We start from the raw sequence: 16,012 nt of genomic DNA on the forward strand, positions 1-16,012 counted from the left end.
GAGAGAGAGAGAGAGAGAGAGAGAGAGAGAGAGAGAGAGAGAGAGAGAGTGCGAATGCAAATGCAAAGGCTTGCAAAATGGATACAGAGTAATTTTGGAGGTAGATTTTTTTTTTTTTCCCTTTTTGGAGGACAGTTGGGGTTAAGCAACTTGCCCAAGGTCACACAGCTAGTTTTTGTCTTTTGAACTCAGGTCCTCCTGACTCCAGGGCAGGTGCTGTATTCATTGCGCCACCTAGCCGCCCAGGGAGGTAGATTTTTAGGAATGGGGGATGGGAGGGGTAAGGAGGTGGTGTTAGGGAAGTTTTTCATGTAGAAGGTTGTATTTCTGCTGAGCCTTGAAAAAAATTAGAGGTGGGGGGGGGGGGGGGGGGTGAGGAAGGAGTGCATTCCAAGCACTAGGGACAACCATTGTAAGAGCATGGATATAGGTGAATTGTGTATTAGGAAAAATAATAAGGCCAGTTGCAATTGGAGAGAAGTCAATGTACAGAGTGACTGTTGCAGCAAGCACCCCAGTGTCCCCAGGGTGCCTGCTCACACAGGTTCTTGGATCTGCTTTGTTAAAGGAAAGCAACTCAAAATGGGTTAACAAGCTTACTTTAATCAGTCAGACATATATCGTTTACCTTGTTCAGGAGAAAAGGTCAGCACCCTGAACCTCAAAGTATACAGGCATAATTATCAAGACAGAAACATCAAGTAGACAGATTTCCAAACTGTCCAACCATTACATCCACACCCAGTCAACATCTGGGTTTCCACATTCTGGGTTTTTCAAAGCCGGGGGACTCTCAACAACGGCTTCCCAGAATTCAGATCAAATCACAGAATACTTCTCAAAGTGAGTCCCAAAACAAAGCTACACATCAGGGCCTATATAGCCCTCTCCTGGCTCAGAGAATGTAACAACCCCATTGACTCACTGGCCAATCAAAAAGTATCTACTGAAAAACAAGCCTCCCACCCCAGCCTTCAGGTGCACACCAGCCTAGGGGCAGGGAAGATCTTCAAAATTTACATTCTTAGTACAGTGACCTAAAATTCTTAGTGTACTTTAAAGCTTTATTAAATAGCATAAAATGTGAATTTTGGGAAGGACAGTCTGCTTTACCGAGCCTGGAAAGGTCACATTGTAAATGTATTTAAATGTTAGAGGAGTTATGTTTGAACTTTAGTGGAATTGGGAAGTTTGTTGAGTAGGGTCAGGTCTCTCAGGTCTGGACCATAGGAAAATCATTTTTGTAGCTCTGTGGAGGACAGATTGGAGTGGGGAGAATCTTATTGTAGGAAGATCAATTGAAGGTTGTTTTAGTAGTCCAAGTGAGGAAAGAGGTGAGAGCTCTGGATGGTTGTAGTTTAGAGAAGAACATAGATATGAGATGTTGTGGGTGTAGGGTACTGCAATTCAGGAAGACAGTCACACTAATACCATGAATTGATCCTTTTGTTCTATAAAAACAATTGTTATTATGCTGTAAAAGTGATGAAAATATCTTTTAACTGAGAAATCCCACTGTTAGGCAGAGAAAGTTTCCTTATGTACCAAAATAATGATAGCACCTTTTGTGATAAGAAAGCATTGAAAATGAAACAGGTATCCATTGATTGGAGAATGGCTAAATGAATTGAGGTATTTGTATGTAATGGAATGTTGTAGACCGTTAAAAATGACAGCTAAGAAGAACCATGGGGAAATGTATTGAACTGATGCAGAGTGAAATAAGCACAATCAGAAAACAACAAATACAGTAACTCTTTTTTTTTTAAAGCAATTGGGGTTAAGTAACTTGCTCAAGGTTACATGGCCAGTTATTTTGTGTGGGTGCCAAGTATCTGAGGATGGAACTGATCCTGGGTCTCCCAGCACCGGGGCCAGCGTTCTTACTCACTGTGCCACGTGGCCGCCCCAAATACAGTAACTCTTAACATGGTAAACAAAAAGAACAATAAAATGACCCTGAATGCTGCATAATTAAAATGTCCAAGTTTGGCCTTAGACAAGAGTTAGGAAAATTTATCTTCCTTTCTTTTGGTATAGAATACTGTATATACTATCAGACAGTATCAGTATGTTGATATTTTTTTCCCCCTGAATTGTGTTTTTGCCTTCACTTTTCAAAACTAGGATGTTTTAACTGGGTATGGTAATGGAGTGGGATATATAATATTTGGAAATAAATGAGATAAAAAAGGTATTGCTAAAATTTTTTAAATTTCCTTTGACAATTTCTGCCTGGACCTATTTCATATCTTTGTGGGAGGCTAGATCCTAGTTTAGGTAGAACTTTTAAGTAGTTATTAGTCAAGGTCCTAAATACAGTATTCTCACTTCTGTACTGCTTAGTCGCTGCTATTAATTTGCTGTAGGACCTTGACCAAGTCAGGGAAGAGGGTCACATGATCTCTCTAGGCCTCAATTTTGTCAGATGAACAAAATAACCTTTATGATACCATCTATTTATAAATGTCCTTAGATTCCATAATGTAGGAGTGCTTCAATTGAGTTTCATATTTTCTTGGTCTAATTTTCTTTTTCTTTTGGAGCAATCAAACTACCCTCTTTTAGTTATCTTTTTCTCCATTTTTTGTTTACCTAATTCTTTGTTCTGAAATCCTGTTTATAAAATAGGAGGTAAAAGATGTCTGTCTGCTTTACCATACCACTCTAGATTATTCCTTATTCTGTCTGGAAAGTTAGCTATCAGAGTAACTATATTACAGCAGCTTACATTTTGTTTTAAAAGGGTCACTTTATGACAATATATGCAAAGATTAAACCATAACTTGTCAAATATATTAAAAAGACCTACTCGTATCAGTCAAGTATTTGTGTAGTACCTTTACATGTGCAGCATCATTTGGAATATAGAGCATTGATATTTGGTCCTTTACCTCTGGCAAATTAAGATCTAGTTGTAGAGAGATACCAGCAAACCCTGGAGTACATGTGCAAATTATGTTATTAATATATATCTCTTGCACAAATGTGTTTTCTTTACATTCCATTTTTTTGTTGATTTAGGACTGTTCACAGATCACCGAATTTTAGACCTGGGAGGGACTTTTAGAGATCACCTAAAGATTATCACCTCAACTAGGACCCAGAGAGGTTGGGATTTGCCCAACATCATACAGTTAGCTAATGGAAGAGTGAGAGCTAGAATCCAGGTATTCTGATGCCTAATCCAGTGTTCTTTTTGATCATTCCTTGCTTACTTAAAATTGTGCAGATTTTTTTTTTGTAACTCATTATCATTATTATCATCATTAGGACTTAATATTTATTTAATTTTTTTTTTCTTTTTGGAGGGGGGAAGGTAGTAGGGCAGTTGGGGTTAAGTAACTTGCCCAAGGTCACATGGCTAGTTTTTGTTAATAGCAAACACTTTATTTTATTTTATTTTTTTGTTTTTTTGGAGGGCAGTTGGGGTTAAGTAACTTGTCCAAGGTCACACAGCTAGTTTTTTTGCCTCAAGTGTCTGAGGCCGGATCTGAACTCAGGTCCTCCTGACTCCAGGGCCGGTGCTACCTAGCTGTCTCTAGGACTTCATTTTAAAATTCGTAATTCATTTTAAAATTATATTTTATTTTTCCTCCAGTTACACGTGAAGACAGTTTTAACATTTCATTTTAAAAAAATTTGAGTTCCAAATTTTCTTTCTCCCTCTCTCACCTGCCCCCTCCTAGAGATAGTGAGCTATTTATTATAGGCTTTACATGTTCAGTCATCCAAAACACATTAACCATATTAGTCATGTTGTGAAAGGACACAGACACAAAGGGGAAAAAAACATTAAAAAATACAGAAAGTTAAAATAGCATACTTCCATCTGCATTCAGACTCCATTTGTTCTTTCTCTGGAGATGGAGAGCATTTTTCATCATGAGTCCTTTGGAATTGCCTTGGATCATTGTATTGCTGAGATTAGTCATTCATAGTTGATCAATGTATAATTTTTTTTCAAATCCTAATATTTTATTTTTTCCCAATTACATGTAAAAGCAATTTTAACATTTTTTCTTCCAAATTTTGAGTTACAGATTCTCTCCTTCCTCCCCTCCCCTCATTGAAAAGGCAAGCAATTCTGACATAAATTATACATGTGTAGTCATTTTCTTACTTTTCCATGGAAGTCATTCTGTGAAAGAAAACAGACAAAAAAAACCCTGTGAAAAATAAAGAAAAAGTATCATTGGTTTTCATTGAGTTCTCTCTCTGGAGATGGACAGTACCTTTCATAAGTTCTACAGAATTGTCTTGGATCATTTTATTGCTGAGAATGGCTGTTATTCATAGTAAATCATCATTCAATATTGCTGTTACTCTATATAATGTGTTCTACTGGTTCTGCTAATTTCTTTTTGCATCAGTTTGTGTAAGTCTTTCCATGTTTTTCTAAATGCATCTTTTTCCCCATTTCTTCAAGCACAATAATATTCCATCAGAATCATATACAACAACTTGTTCAACCATTCTCCAGTTGATGGACATCCCTTCAGTTTCTAGTTCTTTGCCACCACCAAAAGAGCTGCTATAAATATTTTTGTACACATAAGTCCTTTTCCTTTTTGTTTTTTATCTCTTTGGGATATAGACCTAGTAATGATATTGTTTGGTTAAAAGGGGTATGAATGGCTTTATAGCCCTTTTCGGCTCATTATTATTACAGATCATTTTCATTTTCCACAGGTGAATATAATAGTAATAATGATAATAATAATTTTAGTAATAATAATGATAGTACTCTAGAATTACCAAAGTTCTTTATAAATATTTTATTCTTACAACAATTCTTGGAGGTTGGTGTTAGTATTATCCACATTTTATAGATGAGGAAACTGAAGCAAACAGAGGTTAAGTGACTTTCCTGTGGTCACATAATAACTGTTAAATTTTTTAGGCAGAATTTTAAGCTCATGTTTTACTAATTCCAAGTCTGGTACTTTGTTCACTGAGCCACCTAGCTGCCAGTTACAGGGGGTGTGCTAGATAGTAACCCAGTGACAACCACTATATTTCTCCAGAATGGTGTTTGATTCTTATTTCACTGGCAGTTTGTGGTTTAAATGATATATTTTTGTTATATACTGAAGATTAAAGATTATGTGTACTAATATATTTTGTTTTATTTAACCTGTCGTATTGGTGTGCAAAATTAAGCGGACTTTTAGTTTTTGCTCTCAACTTTTCCTCCTGTGTATTTTTTTAAATTGTAGTGGGCCACAGTTACGTTTCATCTTCCTCATCATGTGTTGAAGTCTGTTGCCAGTGCCATTGTAAATGAACTCAAGAAAATAAATCAAAATGTTGCTGCCTTACCTGTAGCCTCTTCAGTGATGGACAGGCTGTCTTACCTCTTACCTAGTGCACGGCCTGAACTTGGAGTGGGTCCAGGTCGATCTGTAGACAGGTATGGAAATTTCTAATTTGTAGCCTTTTTTTTTTGGGGGGTGAATTGACTGCATTACTATGATTTAGTGAATAATTCAAAAACAGATTGTTTCTCTATGTTGCTTTTATTAAGAGGGAGTCTCTAGTTTTGGGAAAATTCAAATTAAAATGGATTTTCATCTACTTCTATTAAATTAGTAGGTGTAAAATATTTAATTTTTCACTGAGACATTTTCACTTGTATAATAATACAATACATTTTAAAGAAACTATTAAGTTATGTTTAAAGTGGTATTTTTAGCATTTCTTAGTGGAAACTCAAAATGTAGTTGTTGAATCAAATTTAAAATATTGTTGACTTAAATATCACTTTCTCATTGTTAGAACTTCAGTTACCTTTGGGATAACTTAGAAATTTTTAATCGATAACAGATATTGACTGTATTGAGTTATTTTATTGTGAAATTTGGAGGAAATTGTTGAGATGGGACTGGTGGGCCTCTGGCATCAAGGGATTTTTAATGTCATGGTATAGTTTATGCAAAAGGTAAGTTGTGTGAGCCAATTGCTTAAGAACTGCATACTTACAGAGCATGATCTCAATAACATTTAGAAGCTGAGCCTGGACAGTTACCAAAGGGTACAGTTTTGAGAGGAGTGGAGCTAGGTCTTTCTGCCAAGACTGAACAGAAAGAAGATCACCTAACTCTCATATACTTTCTCTGGTAAAACTCAGACTGAAGGTTGGTCAAGAAATCCAGTTAACACCCCATGTTGTACAAGTTTAGAAAGCATTTCAAAAAAGTAAATAAGGTTAGTCTGACATGACCTATTTTTGAAGAAGCCATATGAGCTTTTTTGTGATCTCTACTTTTTTTTTTTTAATATATTCACTAGCCATTCCTTTAATAATATTAGAGAAATTTGCCAGGAGTTGAAGCCATGCTTACTGGTTTATAGTGGACAGACATTCTCTACTTCTTTTTGAAAGGACATTTCCTCTTTTCTTCTCCTGTAGTACCTCTACTGTTTTCCATTGCTTTTCAGAGATTACTTTCAGTGACTCCTCTTTCACATATAACTTTTTTTTTTTTTTTACCACACTTAAGATTTTGTTCAAGGCCAGAGGTTGTAACTCATTAAAACCAGCTATCTTCTTGCTTACTATTTCCCTTGTTATTTTGAGTATCAATTCCCTATTAATTGCACTTCTAATCATTTCCAGTCCAAAGATGCTTTCTCTTGGTAGAGAAAAGAGAGGTCAGAGATGAGTTCCTCTGAATTCTTTCCATAATCACTTATCGCTGTTCTACCTACCATCTTCCTTTTTTTCCCTTATAAATATAGCTGTTGTATCTGATGTATATGATTCATTCTGAGCCTGCAATCAACTTCTCTCTACTCAGAGCAAGGAAGTATTTCATTTCTAGTCTTCTATAGTCAGCATTGGTCATTGCATTTAATTTTAATTTCTTTATATTTTTGTGTTGTTTTTCAATCAGTTTAGGATTATGGAACATAGAAACTAGCATCCTTTGGCTTCATTTTACACATGAGGAAATTCAATCTTAGTTATTGAGTATTTTGGTATTCTATTTCTTCTTTCTTTATAGAATCAATTTATATACACCTTCATTTGTTTCTCCTAATTGTTTTTTCTTGTTTTTTTCTTGGCACACTTTATTCATTTCCCAGTTGATGGCAACTTACTTTGTTTCTAGTTTTTCATTCTATGAATAAAAGCTATAAATAATTCCATACTTATTTGCTGCTGTAAATAATTTGGTATACATCAGATCTTTCTTTGTCTTTTCCTGTTCATAGCTTACAAGTAGTTTATTAAATTGTTGTATAATTCCCATTTGTATTCTAGGATGTGTGGGACAATTCACAAGTCTACCAACATCTTAGTGTTTCTATCTTCTCATAGAATAGTGCCTCCTACATGGCTTATTTCCATCTTTTGACAGATTTATAGTTTTTTTTTTATGTGTGAGATAAAAATCTTGGTGGAATTAAAATTTGGATATTTCCTATTAATTATAATTTGGATATTGAGAGTTGTAATTCTTTTGAAAACTGATCATTCTTCTCCTTAGACCACATTTGTTAGGGAACAATTCTTAGTCTTATTTGTTAGTTTCTTTTATATCTTATGTGATATTATCAGAAATATTAATGCAGAATTTTTCCCCTCAATGGACTTTAACATATTTGCTTTGATTTTATTTGTATAAAACCTCTTTACTTTTATGAAGCTACAGTTGTCCAATTTCTTTGATAATTTCCTTTCCTGTTTGGTTAAGAGTTTTTCCTTAGTGATAGTTGTGAAAAGTGCCTCTTTCCATTCTCCGTCTGTAAATAATGATGTGACCTTTTATAATTAGTTTGTAAATCCATTTGGAATTCTTTGGGGTATGTTGCACAAGATGTGCTGGTCAGTTTGTTTTCTGTCAACATTCCATTTTTTCCCAGCAGGTTGTCTTTAATAGAGATGCCTACTTCTATCAGTATACTTTTTTTGTATTTTTGAATACTGGGCCATTAAGCTCATTTATTTTTTTTTTTAAAGCAATTGGGGTTAAGTAACTTGCTCAAGGTTACACAGTCAGGTGTTTCTGGGTGGGTGCTAAGTGTCTGAGCCCAGGATTTGATCCCCAGGTCATCCCGACACTGGAGCCAGTGCTCTTACTCGCTGTGCTACCTGGCCGCCCCAAAGCTCATTTATTTCTGATTTTTATCTAGTCTGTTCCATTTATTAATGTATTATTAAGACTTTTTTAAACAATAGAAAATAGTTCTGGGAATTGCTGCTTTATATTCTTTGATATCTGGAAATCCTAGGACCCTTTCATTTTCATCATTTTTTCCTTATTTCTCTACAAATTTTTTACCTTTTTGCCCTTTTAAAGCTGGTCTGGTAAAGTGTTAGTTTGTAATTATTTGTAAATAAATTAATTTCATTTTTGTTGTATTGGTGCAGGCCAAGCATAAACATTTACTGCCCCTATAATTATCTAAACCTTTATTTTTGTAAATAATGGAATTTTTCTCTTATTTTCTTCTGTTGGTTTTTGTTGTTGTTGTTGTTGTTGTTGTTAGTACTCTAAAAAATTGATGATGGGGAGTTTGTGATGGGGACTTATGATGATAAAGGGATGGGATAGGCCCTGGCCTTATGATCTAGGACACAGGGTAATGTCTTTTTTGTTGTTGTGGTTTTTTTTAAAATTTTTTTTTGCTTTTTGGAGGGGGGAGGGTAGGGCAATTGGAGTTCAGTGACTTGTCCAAGGTCACACCGCTAGTTTTTGTATTAAGTGGCTGAGGCCGGATTTGAACTCAGGACCTCCTGACTCCATAGCCAGTGCTCTAATTCACTGTCCCACCTAGCTGCCCCAGGGTAATGTCTTTTACTTGGCAGTATTTCTGTCAGTGTTTTTTCTTTGTAAATTATATTTCCTCTTACAAATTCTAAGATGAATATGAACTCAGTTTTCCCATTCTTTGTACTCTAGCACACAGTTCTTCCTTGTGGGAAAGAATTAGATGCTCAACATATTTTCTCCTTGTTCATTCCTGTAGTCAGCTGGTATTTATTTATATTTTATTTGTTAAATATTAAAAAATTTGAATATTAATATATTTATAGTTTTTATTTATTTATGCTGACCAGCCATGGTGCTAAGCACTGGAGATAGATATATGAGCAAAAAGAAAGAAAATGCTGCTGTCACAAATGGGGGAAGGCAGCATATAAAAAGTGAGATAAAAAGTTGGGGGTGGTTGGGAAGAGAGATATGGGGGCCTGAGAGTGAAATCCAGAGAGTGAGAAGCAGACATGAGAGAGAAATTTGGGATGGTAGGAAGAAATCAGTAACAGAAGAAGGGAACTGCAATAGCAGAGAGATGTTGATGTTGTGAGAAGACAATAGGGGATAAGGGAACCAACATGATGAAAAGGCAGCTGAGGCATTGTGGTGAATTCCAGAGAAGTAGAAACAGAGCTAGGAGAGGAATGTTCAGCATCAAGGTCAGTGTAAAAGCCTGGGAATCCAAAGGTGTGACAGCAGGATGCATGGCAAGGTCCAGGGGTCACAGTATTATGTCAGTGGGTTAGAGGACAGTGGCCAAGGGCTCTTGCTAGCTCTTTACTATCTGGGATGGTTTTTGGCATGGCCCGTTTCATTGTTTGTGTCTTGAATGTATCTCTCTGAAAGTTTTCTGCAAGGAAAGGAATGAAATTATCATTGTGGCAAATAAAAAAAGTGATTAATTGCACTACTTTTGGTAGAGAGAGAATCCCAGCAGCTGTCTGTATAGTTTTTCTTTCTCTTTTAAGTTTCAAGTCTTTTGGATTAGATTTCTAAGACATAGGCAAAAGCATTCTTAACAGCTTGTGGTCAGTGTATTTTATCCCTGCACAGAAGCCTGTCAGTGTCAGACAACAGCTGTTCAAGTCCCAAACCAGACTTTCTTTTTCTGAAACCTTTTTTCCTTCTTCTAGAAGTGATGAATATTATCACTTTTGGCTTTAAAGACTAATTTCTTGAACTAGGTCTATCAATTGATAAGCATTTATTAAACACATATTATGTACCAGGCACTGTACTAAGTGCTAGGGTACAAAACAAAAAAGAAAGGAGGTCCTTTGTCTTTAGGAGCTTACATTTGAATGGGAGAAGACTACAGTAAAAAGGAAGCTGAAAAGGGTTGAGGTGAAGGGAGGCACCCTGTTTGGGGGATTGGGTGGGAAATGAAGAGATGACTGTCCGGGTTCCCTCCTTTTTTTTTTTAATTAAATTAATTTATTTTTAGTTTTCACTATTCACTTCCATAAGATTTTGAGTTCCAAATTTTCTACCCATATCTCTCCTCCCCCTGCCCCAAGATGGTGTGTAATTTGATACAGGCTCTACATATAAATTTATATTACACCTATTTTCACATTAGTCATGTTGTGAAGAAGAAATTAGAACCAATGGGAGAAACCATGAGAAAGAAGAAAAAAAAATAGAGAACAAATAATAATGCTTTGATCTGCATTCAGACTCCATAGTTGTTTTTCTGGTTCTTTTTCAGCAGTTTTCATCATGGGTCTTTTGGAGTTATCTTAGATTCTTGCATTGCTAAGAAGAGATGTCTGTCAAAGGTAGACTCTGCACAATGTGGCTGTTACAGTGTTGTCCTGATTCTGCTCTCCTCACTCAGTCAGTTCATATAAATCTAGGTTTTTCTGAAGTCCTCCTGTTCATCTCTTCTTACAGCATAATAGTATTCCATTACATTCATATAGCACAACTGGTTCGGCCATCCCACAATTGATGGGCATCCCCTCAATTTCCAATTCTTTGCCACCACAAAAAGAGCTGCTATAAATATTTTTGTACACATGGGTCCTTTTCCCATTTGTACGATCTCTTTGAGATACAGCCCTAGAAGTGTTGTTTCTGGGTCAAAGGGTATGCACATTTTTTTTTTTTTAAAGCAATCGGGGTTAAGTAACTTGCTCAAGGTTACACGGCCAGTTATTTCTGGGTGTGGTGCTGAGTATCTGAGCCCGGAATTGATCCAGGTCATCCCAACACTGGAGCCGGTAATATTACTCGCTGAGCTACCTGGCTGTCCCTAAGCAATTGGGGTTAAGTAACTTGCTCAAGGTTACACGGCCAGGTGTTTCTGGGTGGGTGCTAAGTGTCTGAGCCCGGGATTCGATCTCCAGGTCTTCTCAACACTGGAGCTGGTGCTCTTACTCGCTGTGCTACCTGGCCGCCCCTGGGTATGCACATTTTTATAGCTCTTTGAGCATAGTTCTAGATTGTTCTCCAAAATGGTTGGATCAGTTCACAACTCCACCAACAGTACTTTAGTGTTCCAATTTTCCCACATCTTCTCCAGCATTTATAGTTTTCCTGTTTTGTCATGTTACCCAAAATGCCAGGTGTCATGTCATAATTGAGAGTTGTTTTGATTTGCATTTCTCTAATCATTAGTGATTTAGAGCATTTTTTCATATGACTGTAGATAGCTTTAATTTCTTCCTCTGAAAACTGCCTATTTGTATCCTTTGACAATTTATCAATTGAAATGATTTGTATTCTTACAAATTTGACACAGTTCTCTACATATTTTAGAAATGAGTCCTTTATCAGAAACACTGGTTGTAAAATTTTTTTCCCAATTTTCTGTTTTCTGTTTAATCTTGGTTGCTTTGGCTTTGTTTTTACAAAATCTTTCAATTTAATGTAATCAAAATTATCCATTTTGCATTCATAATGTTCTCTTATCTCGTTTGGTTATAAATTCTTCTGTTTTTCATAAATCTGACAGGTAAACTATTCCTTGCTCTCCCAGTTTGCTTATATATCAGCTTTTATATCCAAATCATGTATCCATTTGGACTTTATTTTTTGGTATATGGTGTAAGATACTGGTCTATGCCCAGTTTCTACCATACTATATTCCAGTTTTCCCAGCAGTTTTTGTCAAATAGTCAGTTCTTATCCCAGAAGACCAATTACCATTCCAGTATAATATGAGTAGTATATACTAGTGCTTTAGCCTTACTTTCTTGTCTCAACTTTCTGCAGGGGTTCTATTTAATTTGTATATGCAATAACTTGTGGATCTGTTCATCTCAATGAATGATCATTCCTTATTATGGAAGTCAACATTTAATAAGCCACTGTTATTTGCCCTACATTATGTTAAGTGCCAGGAATACAAAGAAAAGGGGAAAAAATAGTTCCTGCTCTCAGGAAACTCAGTCTTAATTGGCAATTAGTTTTCAACTCAATATGTACAATCAAGATATGGACAGGATAAATTAGATAATTAATAGAGGAAAGTTGCTAGCATTAAGGGGGGTAGGGAAAAGTTCTTGTCAAAGGTCATATTTTAGTTGAGACTTGAAGGGGGGATCCAGAAGATGGGAGGTGAGGTGGGAGAACATCTTGGGCATGACGGGCAGTCAGTGAAAAACATAGAGATGGGAGATGGTATGCCTTGTGTAAAAAACAGCAAGGATAGCATCACTAGATCGTAGAGTATGTGCAGGTGATGGTAAGGTCTAAGAAAACTGGAAAGATGGGGAAAGGGGTGTAGATTATGAAAGGCTTTAAAGACTATGGCATTTTTTATTTAATCCTGGAGGTAATGATGAGCTATAGGAGTTTATTGACTGGGAATGCATGGGAAGAAGGTGGGTGGTGATATTGTTGGACACACTCTTCAAAGAAATCACTTAGACAGCTGAATGGAGAATGAACTGAAATGGAGAGAGACTTGTGGCAGGTAGACCAACACCCCCTCTCCCTCCACAGTTGCTGCAGTAGTCTAAGTGTGAGGTGATGAACCCCGCACCAGGCTGGACACAGTATTAGAGGAGAGCTGGGACATAGGCAAGATATGTTTTCATGGTAAGATGATGAGTCAGTTTTGGGCATGTTGAGTTTAAAATGTTTATGGAACATTAAATTCTAAAAGTTCAGGAGGCAGTTGGAGATGTGATCCTGGAGGTTAGAAAATAGGGCTGGATAAATTGAGATATGAATCATCTGTATAGAGATGATAATTGAACTTACAGGAACTTATGGGATAAAGTGAAATAATATAGAGGGAGAAGAGAATAGGGCCCAGGACAGAGGTTTTGTGATTTTTCTCCAGTTTTGTTCAGCTGATTGTTTGCAGGAGACAAGGCAGCAGATTGTGCTGGTAATTTAAGGCTGAAGTTTGAGCAAGAACAGCAATAGGATAAAGGTGTAAAGAGAAGACAGTAGTGTAGATTTAAACTGGTTCACCGTGGGATCAAGATGGGGAAGGGAAGTGAATGTAGGCAGTATAGTGGTGATAGTCTGGGAAAGAACTTGAGGGTTGATGGGATTGGAACATCATGTTATGGATGACAAACTGGGTTTGTAAAGTAGAGGGAGAACTGGGATGACTACAAAGTATAATTAGATAACGATATTTCAGAGTAAATCTTCATGAAATTGGGAATATTTTTGGAAGATAGAAAGATCAAGGGCATGAGCATTTGTCCCTCTGTGTAGTTGAGGCTGTATGGATGAGTTGGTTTTTGGAAATGAGTAAGCTGAGGTACTGGTAAGTCAGAGTGTTTGAGATAATATCAGTAGTATGAAGGCAGCAGTGTTGGGGAATAGAGAAAAAATGTGAACCATACATTGAAGTGTGTGTGTGTGTGTGTGTGTGTGTGTGTGTGTGTGTGTGTGTGGAGGGGTGAAGTTAGGGAAGTTGGGGTTAACTGACTTGCCCAAGATCACATGGCTAGTTTTTTGTGTTAAGTGTCTGAGGCCAGATTTGAACTCAGGTCTTCCTGACTCCAGGGCTAGTGCTATTCACTGCACCACCTAGCCACCCCATTGAACTTGTTTAGGAAAGGAAGACAGTGCCCTGGAGGCTGGTACATAATAGCCACGAGACTTTTTGATTGTGATTAAGTAAGTATTAAATGAACCTATCATTTATTACTATCACCTCTTCTGCTTTGAGATTCATTCTACTTCTCCCTCTACTTTATGACCCCTAATCAGTTCTTCATCCTCAAAATGATGTTCCAGTTCCAGTTCCACGACCCCTCAGGTTCTTTCCCAGACATTCATTCATTCATTCATTCATTCATTCATTCATTCATTCATTCATTCATTCTTTTGCCTTTTGGAGGGCAATTGGGGTTAAGTAACTTGCCCAAGGTTGCATGGGTAGTTTTTTTTTTTCTGTGTGGGTGTTAAGTGTCTGAGGCCGGAACTGGTCCTCCTGACTACAGGGGCCGGCGCTTTACTTATTGCGCCATCTAGCCATCCCCCCGACCGTTATTCTTACTAGCCACATTCTCTTCCCTTCTCCATTTTGATCCCATAGTGAACCATTTCAACCTTCTAGTATCCTTGCTGGAAGTGGCAATGGGGAGCTATTCCAAATCCTCTAACATTATTGGTAAATTGGGAAATAATATGAGTGAAAACACAAATGCAATCCAGAGTGCTATAAAGGGCACAAGGGAAACTGTGTCATTGGGACAGGTGCCAGGTCTTAGTAAGTATAATAAGAAATAAGGAGTAAGAGAGGAAGAGGGTTAAGATGAAAGCAAGTTTGTTACCTAGAGAGCAGTCATTCCACAGAGCACAATGGAAAGGGTCAGTACCTTTAGAGAGGGATGTTTAGGGGTTGAGGGAGAAGGGCATAAGGGAATCATCAGTGGGGGGTGGTAAATGGAGTTTGAACAATGACAACTGAGGGTTCAGAATCACTGGGATATGGAAGGTGAGTGAAGGTTAATCATTGAGGAAGGAATTGAAGTGGCTTGTCATCATCTCTAGGAGTTTTAATTTGGGGTGCAGTCATCCTAGTGGTGTGTAGCTAGAAAAGGATGGGGTGACTTATGAAGGGGCAGGCACAGGTGAGGTATGTGGAGGTGGTATAGGAAGCTGAAGAGGGTTCTGGGAGGGAGTGTGATGGAATGACTGTTTCAGGGAGGTAGGACAGTAATCTTTTTCTCCTGCAAGTGTAGAAGAATCTTAAAAGTACAGCTGCTCTTCTTGGTGTTACTTTCCTTTACAGAAGAAATAGTTTCTTACTACCAGTACTACTAGTAATACTTACTAATGTCTCTGTGGTTTCTCTGAACTGTCCTTTAGAATGCCTCTGTCAATATGAGGGCTGACCTGCCATTACTCTTGATGTTTTGTGGAATTTTTTTAGATCAGGGAGAATTTTACATTTAGTAAAAATGTAAAATCCTTGGCTTCCACATTTCTGGTTAACCCATTCTTTGGTCTTACATTCTTTGGTTTTACAGGATGGACTATTTTTAACACATTTGAAATAGTTGTCCTTCAGACTCTCTCCTTAGCTTATTCATATTTCTTTCCTATTAAAACTTTGTTTTTCCTTTTAGTTTAATTTTTGAAATAAATGTCTAAAATGAGTTGTTTTTCTTTTTAACATAGTATACATTGAACATGAGAATTAAAAGGACCTGAATTTATAAATAGATACAACAACATGGGATTTTCTTATATGAAAATGATGGAGCTCATGATCATCATTATATTTTGATGCACAAATTGAGTAATGCAAAATGTGTTTTTCTTTTAGGTCATTGATGTACAGTGAAGCGAACAGACGGGAGACATTCACTTCATGGCCTCATGTTGGATATAGGTGGGCACAGCCAGATCCCATGGCTCAGGCTGGCTTTTATCACCAGGTAAAAAGATAAGTTAAATTGAATCTTAGCTTTTAACTTATTGGTTAGAACCAGAGATCAAACTTTACTAACACCTAGATCTTGTATGTACTTTTTATATGAGCTGTTGTCAATCCATATTGTTTAGCTCTTCATCATATCTAGTAAAATATTTATGTTTTACAGATAACACATAGGAGGCACTGGAGTTTGGGACTCCAGCCTCTTAACAGGTTCACTCTTGATCTGGTCAGAAAGGGAGACACATTTGGAGGGGTTAATAATCAGCTTTATTCTAGTCTAGTCTTCTCAGAAGGGTTGTTGATAATGGGAGAACCAGCTCCTACAGCATTCCTAATCACCAATCCTCTTCTCTTCTCTTCTCTTCTCTTCTCTTCTCTTCTCTTCTCTTCT

The 16,012-nt window shown here is 36.9% G+C and overlaps 1 protein-coding gene across 8 annotated transcripts in view; it reads left to right on the forward strand.

Annotated features, from left to right (window-relative positions):
• The window catches only part of BIRC6 (baculoviral IAP repeat containing 6), a 317,039-nt gene that overhangs the window by 58,637 nt on the left and 242,390 nt on the right, over positions 1 to 16,012 (forward strand). For all 8 annotated transcript variants that reach the window (XR_011165250.1, XM_069072166.1, XM_069072160.1 and 5 more), the window contains exons 4-5: positions 5,220 to 5,413; positions 15,508 to 15,619. Coding sequence is in view for 7 of the 8 variants with exons in the window: in XM_069072166.1 (XP_068928267.1) it covers positions 5,220 to 5,413; positions 15,508 to 15,619 (306 nt within the window). In the remaining variant the exon portion in view is untranslated. The remainder of the gene's footprint in view (positions 1 to 5,219; positions 5,414 to 15,507; positions 15,620 to 16,012) is intronic.

The sequence above is a fragment of the Petaurus breviceps genome, unplaced genomic scaffold, assembly GCF_028583685.1.
Source record: "Petaurus breviceps papuanus isolate PSGF00001 unplaced genomic scaffold, PetGlider_PUasm1.0 90845, whole genome shotgun sequence".
Lineage (NCBI taxonomy): Eukaryota > Metazoa > Chordata > Mammalia > Diprotodontia > Petauridae > Petaurus > Petaurus breviceps.